At 44.8% G+C, this 22584-nt stretch overlaps 1 protein-coding gene across 2 annotated transcripts in view; it reads right to left on the minus strand.

Moving 5' to 3' along the window:
* Positions 1 to 15130, minus strand: part of EXT2 (exostosin glycosyltransferase 2) — an 81951-nt gene extending 66821 nt beyond the window's left edge. Inside the window, exons 1-5 of one of the 2 annotated variants that reach the window (XM_074852503.1) lie at positions 14996 to 15130; positions 12455 to 13014; positions 12193 to 12282; positions 7082 to 7198; positions 2238 to 2433 (exon numbers count right to left, since the gene is read on the minus strand). In XM_074852503.1, the coding sequence (XP_074708604.1) occupies positions 2238 to 2433; positions 7082 to 7198; positions 12193 to 12282; positions 12455 to 12990 (939 nt within the window). In that variant the 5' untranslated portion in view covers positions 12991 to 13014; positions 14996 to 15130. Of the gene's footprint in view, positions 1 to 2237; positions 2434 to 7081; positions 7199 to 12192; positions 12283 to 12454; positions 13015 to 13831; positions 13967 to 14995 lie in introns of those variants that run through there. The other variant, XM_074852504.1, reaches the window with a different exon arrangement.
* Between the last annotated feature and the right edge of the window lie 7454 nt (positions 15131 to 22584).

Raw genomic sequence — 22584 nt, forward strand, 5'->3', positions numbered from 1 at the left:
AAAAGGATGATTACTTACCTTGAAAGTATGATCTACAAGGAAAGATTGACTATTTCAACACTACTTACTCTGAAGGGGTGAGGGCAGGAGGAAGATGGCTAAAGGGAACTTCAAAGATATAAAAAGTTGTTGCAAAAAGGGAGAATATAATCCACTTATATCCACAACACACAAGACAAAAAGCTTAAACTGCAGCAGAGAAGACTTCTTGACTATGCTGCGCTCACCCTGTAAATAGGGACTTTACTTCTCACTGCCACTGACAGATCTTGCTACAGAGTCAAGATCACAAAATAAATGCTCGTAGAGTTCAGCTATGCAACAAGGAAAAAGCCCAAGTCAGTATTATCCCTAAGTCTAAGAAAGAAAAATTATAAAGTTGATACAGGGGCTCCTACAGATAAGAAAACATCTGTCCTGTTTGTGTTCTGTGGCCTGAGGAAAAGGAGCCAGAAGGCTCAGCAGGGCAGCAAAACATCAAAATGGAACTAGGAAATACAGGGGAGCTTGCTGGCTCTTCACTTGTTTCCTAATGCAATTGTAAGACCTTGTTCATATCCATAGAGTACTAAAAGGCTTGGAAATCTCCTCCAAGAGAAGACTGCAAACAGGAAGCATTAGCAACCCAGAAGCCCAAGAGCCTGTCTAGTAGGAAGTCTGCAAAGGCAGCCCTGGAAAGGATGAACTGTGATCACAGTCCCCCTTCCCCCACTCTCAGACAGGAAGAGAAGGAAAAGAAGGGTGCGGGGAGTGGAAGAACAGGGAGAATGAACACACATTTTAACCACAGACTCACTCGATCACACAGCAGCAGGTGGAAAAGACTGTAGTAAGGTCTGGGAGAGAAAAAAAAAAAAGCAGCCCATATGTGGACACACATGCTCATCTTCCCAGATAACCATTTTTCCTGTCTAGACAAAGGTTACTATAAATACATCTCTTCGCATCACCACTGTTATCAGCCAGACATTCCAAAGGGAGATGCAGGGCTCTGCGAAGGAAAGTATTTTAACAATCTCTGCATGTGCCAGCTCTCTTCTGGGTTATAAAATCATATACAGCAAGATACAGATACCCTGACTTGCTATCCTTGAGCAATCCACTTTGTATTTTAAGAAATAAAGCAAACCTTGTTTTTTCCCCTTTTGGCTGAAAGTTTAGGACTCAGGGTGACCCTTTCCTCCCTCTCCCCCTCCTCCACAAGGAATTTTAAACATATTTCCTACAAAACATAACAGGAGGGGTGGAAACTTTGCCTTTCCTCAGCTTGTTTGTTATTTTATCATCATTTGCTGAAGTTCAAAGACAGATTATGTGCTGGTGGCCACAGACGGAGCACAGTGGCCTATGGCATAACTCACTTCACCACACTGCATGCCAAAGCACCTCTCTGTTAGTGCACTGCCAAGAGACACAGGGGTCTGAGAACGCTATCTAGTTTTATCTTCACTGACACATCAAAAGGCCTCTGGAAGTTGGGCCAAGGCCATGAAACACATTTCACCTAGATGTTTTCATAGCTGCATGCTGACAAGTCTTCCAGCTCAGTCCGTCATATCTATACAGAGAATTTTGTAGGGTTTAACTACTAAGTTGCGTATAAAAAAAATATAATCTGACCAACTCTCCTTAAATGCAGCACTCTTTTTTGCCCCCCAAATAAATCCACACATGAGCTCTTTAGAGTTCATTTTAATCTTCCCTCCAATTGACAAAGCCATCCTCTGTTCCAAGCTTCATCTAGCAAGGCCTGGACTGTCATATATGAGAAATCATTTCCAAATTCATGCCTGCTGAAGGTCATTTTGCCAGTCATTCTGGAGGGTGTAGATTCCAGTGTTCTTCCCCAGTTTTAAAGTAAGCGATTTTGTCTGGCCTCCAAAAGTTTCTCCTCCCGTTGCTGCTGGTTTTGGCAGTATCTTTGTATCATCTTTTAAGTTTACATGATGTTGTCATGTGTTACTAGAAGACCACCATGACCAATCTCATGAAGCAGTGTTTTCAAATCGCAGCGTAGTGTGCCTATCAGTTTGAGTACATGGTTCTTGGCCCTCTCAAAAATAAGAATAAAGTTAGGATATAATATCCAAGCTAACACAACAAATTATGCAGTTTCAAAACATGGCCAGCAAGTTAACTAAACACAAGGAAGTACCCTACCAGTGCTAACCAGGAGCAGCTCCACAGCTAAGACAGTCACCGAGGGGAAGGGAAGTTTGCAGGAGAGACAGTCGTACCTGAAGCACCTGAGGATAATCAAAGACTTGATTCTTGTGACAGCGTTTGCGAACAGCAGGTACCCCATCGGACAGATTTGTGCATTTGTCTAGGATCAACACTGATTCCCCATTTTCCGCTTGAAGAGCTTCCAACTCAGACCGGTATTCTGGGTGCAGAGCCATTTGAGATGACAGAATGAAATACCTGCGAGGACTGAAAAACCACAGCAGGGTTAGCTGACAGCACTGTGAGTTCACTTCCAAGATGCTCCAGAACTCATTTCCTTCTATCCTGGAAAAGCAGAGCAAGATTAACTAAATGCAGACACACTGTCAAGACCATATTTTCAGATGAGGTTGGAAAGGGTAATGATGCAATACAATTAGATCTTGGATAGTAAGTGGCTCAGCATTACTTACAGCTTTGAATAAATTTCTACTTGGAAAGAGTGTTTATTACATTAGAATAGGCGCTTGCATTAGAACCTCTGTTACAAACTGAAATAAACTCTACGTAGCTACATATTAAAACAGCTTGCTGCTGATGCCAGGATTGTTCTTTTGTTGGTGTTTGTCTACTATAACAAAGTAGATAGGACACTGAATGCTGCTGCTAGTTTCTCCTCCCGTATATTTTCTCATCAACTTTAATTGAAAAAAGATGCTGAACGGACAACTCGGCTACCCTGTGCTTATTTAGTCTTGATATGGCGACAGCAGCAACAGGACAAGCTCATCTCATTAGCTGTGATTCAGTTCTGACCCTTCTGGGCAACAGAAAGGCAACATTTCCAGGACAAAGTTGAAGGCCCATTATGCCATCCACTCTCAACTTGTACCATGCTCCAAAACCAGGAGTATTTAAAATGTGCTGTAATACTGAAGTGTTTCAAGACACTAATTAACACTGGAGGTAAACCACACAGGAATACAGTCTCAAATCAGATGCTCACTGCTTAAAAGAGTTATCTTAATGTTGGAAAATAGCATGTCATACAATTGTTAGACTCATTTGCATCTACTTTGGTTTCCTTTTTAAACGGGTCAGTGAAGTCAGACTGCTCCACTGCTCCCCACTGGATGGGACACACGGCGAGTGCCTGCCCTCACGCTGCCAAAAGACCACAGGAAACACAAGGCCTGCACTTAGGATTCCAGTTCCACTCCACGTGATGCTATCTTTAATTTACAGCTCTGAAAACACATACAAACACACACTTTATAAAGTCAGACCTCTCCTGCTGCTCTTCTCACCTCTTCTACTCATTTTCACGCTGGTCACTTTAGTTGCTCCAATTAACAGATGAGACTTGCATAGAATTTTTTTTTTACACATTCTTTTTCCCAAGCCTCCAGCTGCTACCAACTTGCTACTATCAGCTCTACAGAATATATATCTCTAGCAGAGGTGGATTTAATATATTTTAAACAATCCAACTAAAAAAGAGAGTAAATCAAACTCCCTCAGTTCAGCTCTGTGGGAGGAATAAAGAAGTATTTGCCTTAAAAAAAGGAACCACTGCTGCAGATGAGTGATCATAAATGTCTATAACCAGCTGAAAATTATGCAGGTTTGTGTATATGTTTTAAAACCAGATTTTGCCTTGAAACTGTCATCCTATGACACTCACAATCTAGCTATGAATTCTTGCTACAAAAGAAAGTACATCCCAGCTCCCAGAAGTAACACACTAGTGCAGTGGAACGTAGTAATCCATCCCACGCAAGCCTGATTTCTGAGCATCGTTCCCTTGTCACACCCCTCCTGCATAAAGCAGAGATGTGAATGTGTCTCAATTAGTAATGCTGGCTGGCCACTAGATGGTACTCCAGAGGCTACAGTCTGCTCCTCACCAAAAAAACCCAAAACTGAAACCAAAGTTCGGTAACTTTGAGAACGTGGAAGCTCCAACACCTTATTGCATCAGCTCCCACACAACAGTTTCTCTTATCCGACCTGAAACCCGACATAGCATTTAGCTGACTACATGGACATGAACAATATGATGGCATCTCTCTTTACAATTGGTTCTACACATGTTGAAGCTTATCATCCCATTCATGCTTTCCAGACAGAAATACAAAATTCACTCTGTGCTGGACTGTAATAATACTTGAGATCTATGAAGAATCAATTGGGATGCAACCAGATGCCCTGATGCTGGCCTGGTCCAGGAGCATCACAAGCAGGAATGTAAAGGGTGTGAGCAAAGTCAACCACTGATGTACAAGTTTGTCCTGTAACTGGCTGCAGCATCTGACTTGGAGCAGCCCAGAGCATTGCCCTTACTAGAGAAGACAGTTGAAGCCAAAGTACAATAACTTTTTGTGTCTGATAGTGGCAGCACCCTTTCAATCACAGTTTTCAACTTTAATAATTCATATTTTCCACAGGATGCTCTCAGAAAAAAGGACCTAAAGTTTCTGCATTTCTAAACTTGATCTTCACAATCAGTGGCCATGTGATGTCACTCCCATTGCCTCAGTCTGCCCAACTTCTAAAACATAACAGAGGTAAGACCTAGCTACAGTGAAACACTTTCAGCTCTGTAATTAAGAGGCTTATGAAATTATTGTAATTAAGAGGCTGTGGATGTTGTTTACCCTGACTTTAGTAAGGCCTTTGACACCGTTTCCCAGAGCATTCTCCTGGCAAAACTGGCTGCTCATGGCTTGGTTGGGCACACACTTCGCTGGATAAAAAACTGGCCGGATGGCCGGGCCCAAAGAGTTGTGGTGAACGGAGTTAAATCTGGTTGGCGGCCAGTCACGAGTGGTGTCCCCCAGGGCTGGGTTTTGGGGACGCTCCTGTTTAACATCTTTATTGATGATCTGGATGAGGGGGTCGAGTGCACCCTCAGTCAGTTTGCAGATGACACCCAGTTGGGTGGGAGTGTTGATCTGCTCGAGGGTGGGGAGGCTCTGCAGAGAGATCTGGCCAGGCTGGAGCGATGGGCTGAGGCCAACTGGGGGAGTTTCAATAAGGCCAAATGCCGGGTGCTGCCCTTGGGCCACAACAACCCCCAGCAGCGCTACAGGCTTGGGGAGGAGTGGCTGGAGAGCTGCCAGTCAGAGAGGGAACTGGGGGGGTTGACTGACAGCCGGCTGAACACGAGCCAGCAGTGTGCCCAGGTGGCCAAGGTGGCCAATGGCATCCTGGCTTGTATCAGCCATAGCGTGGCCAGCAGGGACAGGGAAGGGATCTTACCCCTGTACTCGGCACTAGTGAGGCTGCACCTCGATTATGGTGTTCAGTTTTGGGCCCCTCACTCCAAAAAGGCCATTGAATGACTCGAGCGTGTCCAGAGAAGGGCAACGGAGCTGGTGCAGGGTCTGGAGCACAGGTCTGATGGGGAGCGGCTGAGGGAACTGGGGGGGTTTAGTGTGGAGGAGGCTGAGGGGAGACCTCATCGCCCTCTACAACTCCCTGAAAGGAGGGTGCAGAGAGGGGGGATGAGTCTCTTGAGCCAAGGAACAAGCGCCAGGCCAAGAGGGAATGGCCTCAAGCTGCGCCAGGGCAGGGTCAGACTGGCTCTTAGGAAGGATTTCTTTGCAGAAGGGGTTGTTGGGCGTTGGAATGGGCTGCCCAGGGCAGGGGGGGAGTCCCCATCCCTGGAGGGGTTGAAGAGTCGGGTTGACCCAGCGCTGAGGGATCTGGTGGAGTTGGGAACGGTCAGGGTGAGGTTCATGGTTGGACTGGAGGAGCTTCAAGGGCTTTTCCAACCTAGATGATTCTGTGAAACATTAAAAGAGCAGTCAGCCATAATCACTTAAAACATGTCTTCCAGACTTACACCTACTCTTGTTCTGAAGACATGAATGGATTAGAGAAACCACCACCTTCCAGGGTAGCTCATTTTAATAGCTAATTACATTCACTGTTAAAATTAGTGCTTTATTTCCCACTTGTCTTGCTTTACTTCCAACTACAAGGTTGGGGGGGGGGGGGGGGGTTGTTTGTGTCTTACTCCATTACTTTAAAAAAAAAAAATAAAACTCAGTATTCTAAGCTCTGGATGTAACTATTCCCATAACCAAATCAGCTTTCATTCTTCTTTTTCATTAGCTAATCACAACCACCTCCTTAAGCTTCATTCTGCAAGAACTTCTTCCCTTCAGAGCTGTATTTACAGGCTTCTCCTGTTCCAAACTCTCCGTGTCATTCTGAAAGGACTTCAGAACCACAAAAACACCTAAACCGATTTACAAAGAATGTATCCATAAGACATGCAGAGGTAAAGATCACATCCTCGCTCCTATTCTCCTGTTCCTCATTCAGTTTGCACTGGCTGATTGCACCTGAGGCACTCATGTTGATCCCCATGATCCCTTCTACCTCTTTAAAGTCACAATGGAGGTATAGCACACTTCTTTTATCACTGCAGTAGTGATCTTTTGCCATTACTTTGCTTTCAAGTATCCTAAAATAAACTGTCTGAAGCAATCATTTATTAGGGAATCTATATTGCTTTGAATTACTGCCTTGCTTTACTCACAGTTTAAAGAAACCAAACATATTAACAACTACTTTATATCAGAAATCAGCTCACTGGAAACACTGAATCTAATTCTGCTAGAAACACTGTCTTGCTGTCATATTTCACAGTTCAGCTTCTGCAGTGGGAAAAACAGAATCAGTCCCAAAAAATCCTCAGTTCCTAGCTAAACCACACATTGGCAGATGAGTCAAGGCCATCAGCACCGAAACCATCACATATTTTAATAGCAAGAGCTGTTAAAAGCAACTCTTAGGAAATCGCCCAAGCCCACCAACAAGTTAGCAGCTATATTTGTATTTTATCAGCATCAATATTAAGCATAATATTGAATATACTTTGCCCAATCCATGGGAAATGCTTTACCCGGGTCCTCTTTCTGGCAGATCCACTTCCCCTGACAACGGGCTGTAAACAGGAATACTGACGTCGTAGCCTTGTCGGTAAGTCCATGTGGAGAAGCCTCCACCAGCCAGCAGAGCTCTGAAAAAATACAGGAAAGAGACTTTAAACAGAGCCCGTACACCGTGCAAACTGGGAGTGCGATTTACTGATTGTCATCACCCAGAAGACACATGCTCTGAGATAAGTTTTTCCCTCAGCTTTTGTCAGTGGCATTTTTCATGCAGTTTCTTGGTTCACTTTAGTTTTCATGAACTGGTCTTACGGCCAGATTGGATCTAGTCATCCACAGAATGCTTACGACTGCCTACGATCACTGAGGAATGGACCATTTTGCATTAACCTAGGGAAATTTAATCTATTGCAGTCATTATGATAATTTTGCCTTTTTGCAAACTTATATGTCCTAAGTCAAGTTTAAATTAAAGAAATACATTCTTAATTATTTATACTAGTTAACATACTCCTCGATGCCTGCACTAGAACAGGGTATAGCACAGTTCTCGAAGCGTTAGAGACAAGCTATATTTCAGATACAAGTCCAGGTACAATAATGTAGTATTTTGGCAGCTTACAGTGACTCTGGACTTCTCATGGCTGGAAACAAAATAGAGTTCTTTGTAGCTGTATCTTCAAAGTGATCATACAAACTAGTGAAATTCATTTCATGTTTATAATACACCAAAAATGCTATAAACAGAAAACATGACAACAACAACTCTGTATGTTCTGAAACTAACTTCCATCAGCAGAGGCTGCCTGGGACACTGTGCTAGAAAGCATGGGAATCATCAAAGATTGATAAATTGAGATGTAATTCAACCTCCCAACAGGGTGACTGATTGTCTGTGGCTTTTCCTAGAAGGGACAACCTTTTGCCACTCAGAAAAGCTTTAAGAAGCAGAAGAAAACAATGTGTACAGAAGAAAGCAATGCATCATTCACAATGCCAGAAAAAACAGGCTTGTTACTATCTCCTATCCCAAATCAGGCTTCTTTGAAATATGCTAGTAGAGGACATGAGCTTTTCAGTTGCCATTTCATCTCCAGTGACCAGGTGGCACCATGAACACATCATCCTATTTCCAAAAGAGACTCAGATTCAGCTTTAGTGAGACTTCTCAAACAGCTGATCAAACCTTCAGTCCCACCTCAGCAAGCAGCAGGCGTGCTACACTTTAACCTGCCCCAGGGATACGGCGTCTGCTTAAGGGACCATACAAAGCAGTTTGGAGAAAAATATTTCTCCAATCCCAGTCTCTCTCTTGTGTGGAAAGAAGCAGAACACAAATACACCACTACACTAGGCACTACAGAAAGGATCTTGAGGAGCTGCACCCACTGTGGCAGCGATGATTTCAGCCAAAAGCCTTATTATCACAAGCTTGCATACGGTCACGGTTCAGACTGGAGCAGGCACATGGCACATCAGTAATCAGAACAGACACATCAGAACAAAAAATCAAGGTGAGACTGGAAGAGGCTCTCACCACCCATTAGCTCATATTGTTTTTTCAGATATCACTGAATGAAATCCTCAGTATAGTGTTTGGAGAAGCAGTTTTTCTACAGTTGTTATACCACAGATCATCATTATACCTAATTATCATCCAAGACCTATCATTTTTTCCCACCAGATCATGACACCCCGGATAAACACCAGCGGATGTTCTGCCTGTTCTAACCCCCATCAGATGTCCCACGGGACACTTCACTTCCTGCTTTGACCCGCAGCACAGTTGTTCAGCGTTCAAACACTACAATCACACTTCGCCACAAATGTGCCTTCACCCAAGCAGTCCTAAGTGTCGTTTAAGAAGCTCTTTGAAGATCCCAGGCTCTGGATTACAGATGCATTTCAGCTTGATGACAATTCCAAAATCGAAACAACTTGCCCTTTATTACTCTTCACTCGCAACACAAACTATGGTAGGAGCAGAAATCAACTTGAGAACAGGATGATAAATCAAGTATGTGCTGAGTGAGAATTTATGTTCCAAATCAAGTGATTATGTTGGATTCCTTTCCAGTGCCCGCCCTGCTTTGATGACACGTACAATGCTGTTATGACTAGGTCTCACTCCTGAAGCTGCATGTTCCGTGTCTTAGTCACGTTAATTCAGATACAAGCAGGGAGAAAAAATTGGCTTTGGGTGTTGCTGTTCTTGCACTTCATATCCCCCTCCTCTTTTTTAACCCCTCCTAATTGGGAAACTACAACCAGATTGTTTTAATTGGATCCGGTGAAAACATGACAGCACCTCATCAGCCTTGAGAAAGCAGGTGTGCATCACGCAGACTTTTACCTAAATAAACCCACAGGGAACCAACACCAGTTAAATAACTCCGCTCAGATTTTCATCGTACAGTGCAGTAAGGGAGATATTAACTCCTAATGTACTCAAGACAAATAATCTTTAAATTGCACTGATCAGTGAGGAATGAGCCTGTTCCTGAGCAACTTTTCACCACTTTTCAGACACTGATCCTTCTTTCTCTCCAGGAAGTCCCCAACTGGTCCGTACTCTAAATGTTTCTGCCCAGCTGCCATCAGCAGCAGCTTTCTGCCAAACTTCACAAGTCACTGAAACCAAATTCATTAACTGAAGCAGAATGAAAAAGTATCTTAGTTCATATGTTCAATTCTACAGCTACAAAGTAGCTTTGCAAAACAAATCCTTTCATCCTCATTATTGTACCAAATTCAATAGCGGTTATTAACAAATAATAAAGAGCTTATTTTTTAAGTTTTATGGCAGGAGATTACATATGTTACGGCAGCTAATACCAGCAACATAGCCTCCATGCCCACAAGGCAGACTTCCATCTTTGAAATGATGGAATAAAGCACTTTTACACTGTCTTTGGAAATTGGATTTAATGATTTAATAAACAAATAACCCCTTAGTGAGGTAACTTAGCTAAAGACTCTTCCAGATGTAAAAATGTCATATAACTGAATTCCTCTTTGTGTATAAGGTCTTATTTTACCTGGATTAATACTCCGCAGCAAATCAACAGAACACAACTCTATTAAACCTCATGATCCACCACCATTCAGCTACGTATGATCTCTGATATGCGCCAAATAGAGAAGGCAGGCCATACTCCTGGTGCAAACTTCACAAATATTACCCCTGTATTTCACAAGTTATCCACAAAATCCCACAAATCCAGTCTTTCTGGAGTTGTACTGATACAGTTCAGAGCAGCCATTCAAAACCACCTGAACTCTGCCAACGTACCTTTATTTTGGCCTGCAGCCTCTCACCTGTGATGCTACAAACAACTGTCCTTCGTGTTTTGTTAACTACCCATTCTGTAACACACGTGGACATTCTCAGATTAAGAAAACACACTCTTGTTCTGTTAGACAGGAACTAAGATCTCCAGAGGTCTCCAAAATCATACTGTAACCTCACACTGCACCACTCAGGCCTTTCCAGGACTAGGTCCCCACTACAGACTTTTTCACAGGTCCCTTTTCTTCACACCTGTGACCTGTAGTACTGGTTTTACGCTACACTGAATACAGTCTAACTGTTGGCTGCCTACAAAAAGGAGTTTCCACCTTTTCTCCATCCCAAGCATTGTTATTGCCTCTCTTATGCATTAGAGCCATACAGCTGCAGAGTGAGCCAGTTTGACAAGCTACAACAGCACCTGTATGCCACAAAAAGATTTGATTTTTTGAATTCCAATCAGTCAGCTTTCTAGGTTAGCATAACAAACACTTAGAACAAACACCTACCAAAATAATACATTTCCTGCATACTAAGCCAAGACACCTAAGGCTAAATATAAACGGACATTTGACATAAAGTCAAAAAAAAGTTGTGCAGTGCAAGAAACCTACTGCACTCAATTAACAAATCTATTTCTTCAACAGACACACGCATCCACAAACACACAGTCCCAGAGCAGTCCATTTCATTAAGCAGAGCATTGTCAAATGAAAACTCCCTTTAAGAAGTCTAAATCTTAAGATAACAAATACAAGTATTTACTAACAGATTAACAGGTTTGGTTATGTAAGAATGATGCTTGACTGCCCTCTTCAGGCTAACCCACATGCATATAACATATTTCATACAGGGAAGTAAAAAACTAAAGCTTTACTTTACAGTCAGTAATGTAATTACAGTGAGTAAACTTACTCTTCAAACATGTCCAGAAAAGACATGTTCTGTTCTGGCAGTGAAGGATGTTTTAAATCATCTTTGGTGCAAAGAAATCAAGATATATTCCATGCACAATCATCTTAGCAAAGATCCCATATCTCAGGCAAGATTTTGTTGACATTTGGCAGAAGAAAGTTAACCTTGACCTTCAAGAGAGGGACTGGTTAAACGGGGCCTAACTCAGCAGAACTAAGCACATACAGGCTAATCTATAGTAGAAACACATTCAGTAACAGTATCTAAGCTAAATTTTCTTTGCCTTACAACCTCCTTTCGTCTTCCAAAAGTAAATTATTCTGTAAGTGAAAACTGAGCTAAGGATTCATGCCTTTTAAGTTTCTGGCAAATATTTTCAAAACACACTTGCCAGAGAATAACTAAGAGCATTTGTTCAATTACTAATACAAGTGTAATTGTTAAGATAACAGAAACTATTGAAATTCACCATAGTTTTGTCAAGTAGAGCAGCTGCTTTAAAATGCCCTTGAAGCACCTGACTTCTACCAGAAAGTTGCAGCTACAATCATCTTTGAACTTCTAATTTGCATCAAATGGGCCATTCTGTAAAGTGTTCAGGTTCAGAAACACACAAGGTACAGGTCTAACCTCAAGATTCCTCACCCTTACAGCAAGCCCAACAGTTAAGAGGAAACGCTGTCAGCCACATCCCGTATAAAATTAAGGCTGGGGCTAAACTGCCAGATTTCGGGAGCAAACACTCATTGTCTACAAGACAGGGACTTCGTCCTGGTTTTCAGAAGAGAGGAAGTCATATTCCAGCTTTGTAACGGTTAAGGAGCACGCCCTTTGCTATCAGCTGCACTCCTGAGCTTGTTGCTTCTTCGATGGCATTTAAACCCAGACCTGTGCGTTCAAACACAGCAAAACACCCACCTATCTCTAGGAACATCTAGGGCAGTGTTATAATCTGGTGGCCCTCCAGGCAGCATATTGAAGAGCAAGTGATTCGTGCCTCGATCCCACCTACGGCAAAAGAACAAACAACAATTAGAAAGGCATTCCCTACAGATGGATGATAAGTTCTGTCAAAGCCTGGCTCTGGCACTGACTCACTGCGTCCTCCCCTCCTGCCTTAACCTTAGTTTTTTTCCACTGTGCATTCTTTAAATTCACACACTGAAGTTTCAGTAAGTACCTGGATAACTGTGCCAAAGCCTGAGCTGTCTCCTTGATACGGAGCGCGTTCTGATTGAGGACATCTACGGATGGCACAAAAAGGCAGGCCCGGTTGACGTCGTCAGTGTAGAATTCACTGTCAGAGATGGCAGTTAGCAGCTCATTGTATTCCCTGGAAATGGTGTTGCTCACCGATGTCCCGTATTCATCCACGTACTTTTTCAGCGAGTAGATGTATACCTTGATTTTGTTTTTGGGATTGAAGCCACAGCGATAGACGTCGAAGCAGGTGTGCATCCTGCAGCTGAGGTCTCCCCGCTCAGGAATGGGGCTATCAGCAGGGAGCTTGACCACGGGCACGTCGTGGACACTGCGTTTTTCAACGGTCCAGTCACTGGATGACTCAATGGAGTGAGGCCAGAACTGGAACATTCCTGTGGCAATTAGGCCAAGCAGAACGATGGAAAAGAGAGTGATGTAGTAGATGCGATGCTTGGTTTTCATCCTTGGGATGAGGGCTGGACCCCGGGTGTTGTATTTGGCCGACGCACACATAATGGAATCAATTATCTCTTGTCTCTACAAAACAGGAAGAGAGAGGTTCTAGGATGAACTCTGGAAGAGTTACACAGTTATCACAACGCACAGAAACATCCAGTTAACGCTTTTCGAGACAGGTTCTTTGCCTCAGCAAATTACAATAAAACTTCTTCAGATGCTCACATGTCCCACCAGAACGTAAGATGTCAACTGGGACTGCCACTTGGCAAGGACAACGTGAGGCTGATCTGCTGGGCCTGGTCAGAACGAAATGATGTTGGCCAGTTAACAACCACAAGTCAGAAAAGGACGCGGCTTGGGCAGCAACGGGAGGAAGAAACCTCGGACGCTACAGATATAGCGAGTCCTCGTAGGGGCCACTCTATCTACGTGTAAGTGTATTCATAGTGAATACTAAAAAAAAAATAAAATGCTCATCTACAAGTGAAGAGAAACAACCTGGATACCCCACAAAGGGCTGACAACAGGGCTTCACACAGAAGTTAGGACCATGATAACGCTTCTAATGTAAAGGTGCTTTCAAAATGAATTTTACAGGAGCCCCACCACATCCAACTAGAACAATGTTAAACTACTTCTGGCAAGAAAAAGGAATTAATTTGTCATCTTTTTCAATACACCTTTTGGGGCAAAAAAGTGTTCTATGAGCTGCCACTGCAGCCACATTAAGAAAAGCATTTAAATAATAAGTTCACTGTAGCCCCAATAACACCTGTAGTGAAAAACATGATGCAATAAAAGTATCACAGAGTCACACAACTGTTGTCATCTTTGATGTTTCTTACAAGTTTTTACACACTGAATTGTGGTTCCAGCAAGAGGCAATTTATATTACCTGCAGATCGAAGAATCAGCTACTTGTTGGAATGCAAAATCCTGTTTCGGTTTTCAACTAAAGCTTCTGCAATAAATAAATCCAACCTGAACTCTCCACAGCGGGAGCTTTTTAAAGGTAGTAAGCAAGTTTTTCCTGAAGAAGAATGCGGATAACATAATTACGTGTTTTCCTTTTGGACAAATGATCTTTGTAAGCACGAAATAAAGTCTGACAGTCAACTGTACAGCAGACAACAAGTACAAATAAAAGAAGTATCAATAAGGCATTAAATGGTCTTTATAACAAATTGGGTCATGTTCATTTGACAGTTCTCAAAAGACAGGATGGGGTGGCTAGCACATGAAGCGACTGCACTTACAGCAGCACAAAAATAATCTCAGACGCTCATAAACGTTCCACTTTTAACAGTTGCTCTCATCAATTTACGTTCACCTTCTGACTCTGGAGACAGGCTTAAAGCCTACTGCACAGGACAACACATGCGTGACGTTGTTATCAGGACAGACGTCAGAACGCTACATTACTATTAGTTTTATAACTAAAAACTTTTCACATGCTTCTGACTGTTAACCATGTTATTCCTCCTTCCTGATATAGCACCAGAACCACTTGCATTAGGACAAAGATTACACATTTGCAGCAAGCATTTGAGTCACTCAGCAGAGCTGCCCAGACATAAGCCTGGGAGGGGGGAACCTCAGTAAAATGTAACTCTCATCCATGGAACCGTTGAATTACTTTCCCGCAGCACACAATCCCCCTGGGCAACCTGCAGGCACAAGACAAGGTCCGCTGGCATTTGGAGTATTAAAAGTAACAGGAAGAAGCCACAGCAGCCAGAGAGGTGGCAAAAAACACGACGGGATGTAAGAGACGCGGTGACAGGCGCCTCTCGAGGGACGCCGGAGCCTCGGGAGGGCCCAGCCCGCCCGGTTCGCCAGGCCCTCCGCCCCGCCGCGGCTCCCCCACCTCCGGCTTTCCTTGCCCACCCGCGGCAGCCCAGCGGACAGTCCGCCGCGGGCAAGGGGCAGGAGACACGGCCCGGCGGAGCGGCGGCACGGCCGAGGCTGCCGGTAACACCCGCGACAGCCCGGCCCGGCCTCCCGACACGGCGCCGGGGCCAGGGCGGGCCGCGCCCTCCACCCCGCCGCCCAGGCTCACCTCCACCCGCAGTCGCTCGGGCCCCACCGCCCGCGCCGCCAGCTCGCTGCCGGCCCCACGGAGCGGGGCTCAGCCCGCCGCCGGCCCCGCCGCCTCCCGCCACCGCCTCCCGCCGCCGCCGCCCGGCCTGGCAGGCGCGGTCTGCGCATGCGCGCGGCGCTCCGGCACCACCCCTCTAGGCCGCGGCGGAAGAGCGTCGCGGTGGGGCCGCGCCACCGCGCGGGGCGCCCCCTGGCGGCGGGAGGTCGGAGCTGCAGGGGGAGGCCGCGGCCCGGCCGTAACAGTGTCTGGAATTGGCCGCTGACCTCAGCGCTTTTTCAGGGGAAGAACCACAGAATCATCGAGGTTGGAAAAGCCCTTGAAGCTCCTCCAGCCCAACCATGAACCTCACCCTGACCGTTCCCAACTCCACCAGATCCCTCAGCGCTGGGTCAACCCGACTCTTCAACCCCTCCAGGGATGGGGACTCCCCCCCTGCCCTGGGCAGCCCATTCCAACGCCCAACAACCCCTTCTGCAAAGAAATCCTTCCTAAGAGCCAGTCTGACCCTGCCCTGGCGCAGCTTGAGGCCATTCCCTCTTGGCCTGCCGCTGGGTCCTTGGCTCAAGAGACTCCTCCCCCCTCTCTGCACCCTCCTTTCAGGGAGTTGTAGAGGGCCAGGAGGTCTCCCCTCAGCCTCCTCCAGACTAAACCCCCCCAGTTCCCTCAGCCGCTCCCCATCAGACCTGTGCTCCAGACCCTGCACCAGCTCCGTTGCCCTTCTCTGGACACGCTCGAGTCATTCAATGGCCTTTTTGGAGTGAGGGGCCCAAAACTGAACAGTGTTTTCAAACTGCAAACACTCCCAGGAGAAGGCCGTGCCCTCTCCTCCTCCTCCTCCTCCTTCCTGCCTCAACCGCCCCGCCACGCAGTGCACGCTCCTCACCCTGGCCCCCTCTGAAGCCTGCTTTACATTTTGGGGAGTTTCTTCCGCTGTTGGTGACTTTCCCTCCAACACTGCACCAGATTTAGCCCAGTGACTCAAGCCTGGCTGCAGGGTTTGGGAAGGCTTCTCCCCACTGAAGGGCCGCTTCTCCCATCACAAAGGGTCCTGGGACAGTGTTCGTGCTTACCTGAGTGTGCAAAATTTGTACTGATGAGCCCTGGTTTTCCATAGATTTGCATTCCTGTCTCCCTTTCTTCCAGTTCTGTGCGCCTTTCCAAAACTATTTTGGGCTTTCTCATTGACTGAGGACTTTTGGGTTGTGTGTCACTCTCCAACCTGCTGGATGACAGAGAGAAAAAAAAAAAAAAAAACCACAAACCAAACCCAACACCACACCTTTCCCAAACTCTTCTCAAGAGTAACGTGAACCAACCCCCCTCCTGACAGACCAGGACAGATTTGTTGCACAAAACTCAAGCTGTGCGGGAATCACAGACACTGGTTTCATTCCCCAAATCAGGTGCTAACTTAGTAGGCAAACTGACCCTTTCCATAAAAAAAAGTAGTTAAGATGCTGCAGCTGAGCCACACACACTGCAATGGTGTGTGGCAGTGGAGACGTTTCAGCGGTAGCAGTGTAGTGTCCCCGCATGTGGCACCCATGTCCTTTACCTTTCTCTGCTCTCTGGGCTGTCAGCAGCCGACCCTGGCTATGTTCAGTGCTGCTGAGGCAGAAACAAGGATGACTTTACAACTCCCATCTGTAAACAGTTCTCACCTGTTGACTGGCTCTCCTCTCCTGCCAATCTGAGGACAGATATGGACTGTTTGAGGAGCAAATCCTCTGTTTTGTAAAGCCGCAGGTCTCCAAGGACCATTGTAACAGCCATGGAGCTCGCAGAGCTCGGCGATGTCCTGCCATGCTAACTTCGCTTGCTGCAGCCCCTTCAGTAGCCTGATTTCTGGGCCAGAAGCATCTCCAGTCTGCTGCCTGCTCCCTGCTGCCTGGGATACATGGCAGGCCAGCTCTGGTCCTATCCTGTAACCTCTGGATGTTCAAAAGACTCTCACCACACGTATCTCACGGTGTCAGCTTTTGCTGGCCTGAAATGTATTATTCCCCTCCTCAATTTTGCTTGTATCCATTTTTATATATTTGGTATCTTATGCACAATGGTGAGGTGATGGTGTACTATCCTATAACGCGTGTTTGTGAAAGGATGGGGGGTTCGTACCTGTCCCTGCTCTAAACCTCTAAACTGAGTCTCTCTCTCCCTCTCACACAGAGTACAGTGTCCTTAAGCACTCTTGACTGTCAGCAATGGGTTGTTTCTCTTTCACTTCACCTGCTCTTGGGAAAACCACTTTCTGCAAAGCCATCCCTGCACACAGAGACAGCTCAGTACTCCCACAAGAAAGGAGAAACACTGTCACTGCAGTGCTTTCTTTTCTTTCTCTCAACCTCTCCTCACACACGTTGCATAGCAGGTGATACAGCTCTTTTCAGGCTCGCTGCTGCCTTCTTCATCCCGCCCGTGACATTCAGACCAACACAAAGGACTCACAGATCTTAAAGCATCCTTTCTGAGTGCTGGTACTAGCATGTTCCTCCGCCCTAGCACAAGTTACTAGGGTCTGTTAGAGCACATCATGTTTCTGTTTTTAACCCATCAGTTTGAAATCACTGCGAGCTGCCCCGTTCATAGATCAGAGGCAGGAACTCTCCTTCTGGAGGATGAATGGACCGTGTCTGATTTTGTGAACCGTAAGGGGCACCGTTCATGTTGCTGGGGCTGCCGGGGACAAGTGCTGGACCTCTGTAGCCACAGGACTGATCAGCGTGAGCCGTGCCTGGATGTGACCGAGCCGGGGACGGGGGTCCACAGCCCTGTCGCATGACAGGGACACTGGCTGGTCCACGTGCAGCTGCGGGGGCCACCAAACACGGGCCATGCCAGCCCACGCAGTGCCCACGGGCGCTTCCTCTGCCTCCCTGCTCTGCCGGGGAGAAGAAAGCGCGTCGAATCAATTGTAGCTGAAACACTCACAGAGGCTTGAGGATTGTTTCATCCCTGTAGGAAAATTTGGAAAGCAGTGAAATTTTATTAAAAGCTAGAATTAAAGAAATGCAAACAGCATCAGCTATTTTATTTCAAAATAGCTAGAAAAATGGAGGATGTAGTCTGTTTTGATAGAGATTTCCCTGAAACCACATCAGGGAGCCTGTTTATATTCCAGTGATGTAGCTAAGCCAGACAAGTCTGCAGCACAGTGTCTATTTTTAGACTCCAGGTTGCCATTTATAGCTTGTAAAAATATTCATCAGCATCTGGATAACGGGCTATCAATTTTTATAAATGCACAAGAGAAATCAGATATTTTACCTCTCTTTGCTTTGCCCTTTTATGTCCTGCCTTATGTGACTCTTTGGGGGTCGTCGGGGAATTTGTTTCAAGGACCTCACTATCACGCCATACATTTGCCTGCTGTCACGTACAGCATCGGGTGTTTTCTGCTGGGATGATCAGTTTACAGAAGAGAAAGAAACGCTCAGAGAGCCTTCTGCTACCGTGTCTCCACACAGGTAAAGCAGCTGCCTGTGAGATTATGGTGCACCTTACACTGTCGGTGCTGGAGGCAGCACGTTCTGGAAACACTTTTATAATAAAAGGAGATGATTTTAAAAGGCAAATATGAAGGGGAAAACTCATGGCTTGGGGACATCTTTTCCACCTTATTTTCAACCTGTGGCATAGCATAACCAAAAAATCATAGCTCATTTTTTTCTTCTGAAAAATTTGTTAATGGCTACTACCAATATATAAGGTACTGGACTAAATGAAAGAGTTTCTAGTACGAGAAGGCAGGATATTGAAACAGCCAGGTCATTGCCTGGGGTCACTATTTTGGTTTATGTCTTTCAACCAAATGATACCCTCGTTTATATCAGTTGAGTTTATAGTTAGATTGATCAATAAACTGTATCTAGGAGCCAGTTGCATGGTTTTATCTCTTGAGCCAGTCTGTCGTACACCTCCAGTGCTGCTGGTTTGTGACTGATGGTCACCACAGTGATCTGCCTGATGTCTGTAACTCTACGTCCTCTACTGCCTTCCTGAACTGAAAGGAAAAAGAAATGTAAATATATTTTGGAGGTCTGCTGCTATAGCTCCCACCAAAGGATGTGAGACATGAGGAGATGCCGTTAAGCAAGTGTTCCCTTCAGAGAAACTACAATACGGCAGAAACGTGCAGATGGAAACGCTCTGTCAGTGTACGATCCCCCCTCCCTAAAGCTTTCAGCTGTCACGGTCTGCAGATGCATTAATCTTTAATCAATTGAACGCTTTCTGCAGTGAGGTATTCGGGAAAGGAACAGGTCATGACAAGCGGTCGCCTAGAATAACGAAGCGCTCTTGCATGGGCTGTGCCATCAGACCTTGCTGGATAGCAGCAGGGAATAGACAGAGAGCTAAAAATAGCCTTTCCTTGCAGTGTTTTTCCAGACTATTTTTGATTCTTCATTTTGATAAGGTCGACTGGCTATTTGCTAAAAATAACCAATCCCAGCAAACTGAGGACAGAAAGTAGATTATTTATAACCATCTCAGACCCTTTAGCACATTTGTTGGCTGCAGATAATCTAGGATCTTGTCATTGGTCAGTTGCCAGTGTTTTATGTAGCTTGGTAATAAATAAAGCATTAATTGGAATGAGGAGTGAGCGTATGTTGCCACTCTGATTTTCTCAGACAGAATATGCACCTTTTGGTGTGTATATATATCCTTGTAGGTTACCTTGCCCTGTTCATCGTGCAGTCTGAATTGCTTCAGAAAGAACCAAAGCAATGCCTGTTAGGTCAGCCAATCTTACAAAAATAGCTGCGTATGCAATCAGAAGTGCAAAAGCAGCTTTACCCTTTCGCATGCCTGATGCTTTAGATGCAGAAATTTTCGGGGGGTGTGACTCACGTGGCTTCCTCCATGAGAAGGTTTTTTTATCCAGCCCTTGTGTGCCACCATCTCTCTGACGAAATGCAATCACCGCTTTGCCAGCGGCACGAGAGCGACAGAGGGGTTCTGTAACCAAGTAACTGGAGGAGGATTGCAGAGAAATTGTCAATATAAACGATAATTTGACCCCGAGGCAGGTTTTAAGAAACTGGGTGGTTATGGGGATGGGGAGAGCACACAGCAGTCAGCCCAGCTGTACGCTCTGGTGGATGCATCCTAAGAGAGGAAGACAACAATTAAGGTATTAGCATTTATTTAGGAAAAAGTCTATTGTACAGTACATTTGAGCAGCTGCTCTTCTTCAGTTGAGAGCTATTAAGTTATTAACAAATATTTTCCCTTACAGATATTTTGCTTGGGATCTATTCAATTTCTGTAAGGGAAAACACATCTTCACAGATTTGTTCTTTAAGTATGCATGATCCTTCATAAATATTTATCTAGAATGGGCCCCACCTATGCTGCTTGCTTAACTGCAGTGTAACACAGGTTAAGAATTTGGAGGCTCACAGATTCTCCTCTCCCACAAACATGGACACATCAAGGGTAGACCTGAGATGTATGTTAGGGAGGTTTCTATGACCGAGAGCAGTGCTGCACAGGAAATTCCCACCTCTAAGGCAGGAACGCTGAACACTTCTCTGGAGTAGAGACAGAATCAGGGGGGAGAGGAGAGAGAGGCTGGAACATGGCAAGGACTATGAAACTATCTAGGATCCTCTCTGTGCTCAAATGAATGATAACCTGAACACAAAAATTATATGCAAAGTGGATTTTATCATCTTGTTTAATTACAATGGACACAAGCAATGAAGGCACAGTGTTATACTCATCTTGATGCCGTTTCTTATTTTAGATGAAATGCAGCAATTTTTAAAAATATAGATCTGACTGGCTTCACCATTTCAGGTACTGCTCTGTTTGCCTATTGCTTTGAGAAGCTGGTAAAAGAAAGAAATGCAGAGGGGGACAGTCCTTAATCATTTCTCTATCTTTTTTTTTTTTTCCTCTCTGAAGAGATTTGACACACAGGAAAAAAAAAGGCCGTTAATAATAATAATGAGAAATAGTGAGCAGAGAGAACATCTAACATGGAGGTAGCAGAAGGAACAAACAATTTGTACAGGCAGAGCCTGTGTTTTTTATGTGAGAGTATATTCTTAGAGCAAGTAAGCCTCAATTTAACTCCTATATACATAGGACTTTCTAAATGTTTACCAATTCTTTTCAACCAGTAAAGGCCATTTTCAAAATTTATTGGGTTTGTGCAGTCAAAACAAATGTTGTTAATTCCAACAGCAGGCTCATAACATCACATTTCTCTCTAGCCTCATTTCCAGTTATATTTTGAGTTTCTGTGACTGAGCTAACATTCCTCAGTGGAGACCTCCTCAGGCAGGTGTTAAACCTGAAAAAAACACGGAAAATATTCCATGCAACAAAGTGTGCATCTGTCCTGTTACTTTGAGTTACAGCAAGCTCAGATGGAAGTGACTGTGAGCTGTATTATATTAGCTGTGAGGATTTTGAAAGTGTATTACACCCTCTTTCCTACAGAAGTATGCTTTGCTAACTGCTTCCACGCAGAGACCGTTCTATAGACCCGCTTTCTGAGCAGTAAACGTCTACGGGTGAAAATCATATTATATTGTTACTGTTGTATACTAACATACTCCAACCACAGGAGTGACCAGAACACCAAAAGAAAAGAAAATTAGGAGTAGTTAATGGGTTGAGTTTGTTATAGGAATCTCCTGAAATACCTCTTTAACTAATGCCTAGACAGTCTTACCTGGTTCTTCATTTCAAAGAGCTTTCTCCCTAAATTTTTGTTGCTCAGACTCTCCTCGGGGTACATAAATAAGAGGGGGCAAACCAGTAAGTCCATTTGCATTTTGGCCATATGTTTTTCCTCCCATTCTGTTAAGGAGACCTGTCTTGTGCTACAGCTTGCTTTGTGGACACCCAAGAGCAAATGGAAAATTAATAATAATAATCAAAGAATGTACTTAAAAATATTGTACATGGGGAACTGCCAAACTAACAAGCAAATATGATGCTTATAACTATCCCTTATACTCCTCTTACCAATCACCACCAACCTTGCCTCATCGCTGGCACCTGAGAGAGGGAGAAGTTACTTCTAACAGTCACCACATGCAGCACCATCTTCTCCTCAGCCACTGCTCAGACTGTCCTTCTCGCCGTCCAGGCAATTCTCCACCGTCACCTCACCAAAATGCAGTCACGTTAATTATTTGCTACTTACGCCTTGGTAATTTGGTTTCTGATATGGACATAAATGCTTTTGTCACTCATTATGATGTGCCCATCTGCCCAAATCTACGATGCCCAAGAACAAAACCAACAGAGCCACAATGGTACCGCTGTGAGCCACCAGTCACCGACATCCCACCTCACAAAGAAACTGTAAAATGAAAGCTGTTTGACTTGAAGATTGAATCAAAGAATAATCTGAATTTCCTGTTAACTCTCAATCCTACCCTTCTCCCAAATGATCTACAGAGAAGAAAGCTAAGCAAGATGCATGTATTTCATGGGACCGAGGATTTTTCCCCTGCCTTTCCAATTTCAGATTGGAGGCTTGATCAGAAGAGTAGAAAGTGGTTCTTCAGTTGTGATCAGCAAAT

This window comes from Strix uralensis, chromosome 29, assembly GCF_047716275.1.
Source record: "Strix uralensis isolate ZFMK-TIS-50842 chromosome 29, bStrUra1, whole genome shotgun sequence".
Classification (NCBI taxonomy): domain Eukaryota; kingdom Metazoa; phylum Chordata; class Aves; order Strigiformes; family Strigidae; genus Strix; species Strix uralensis.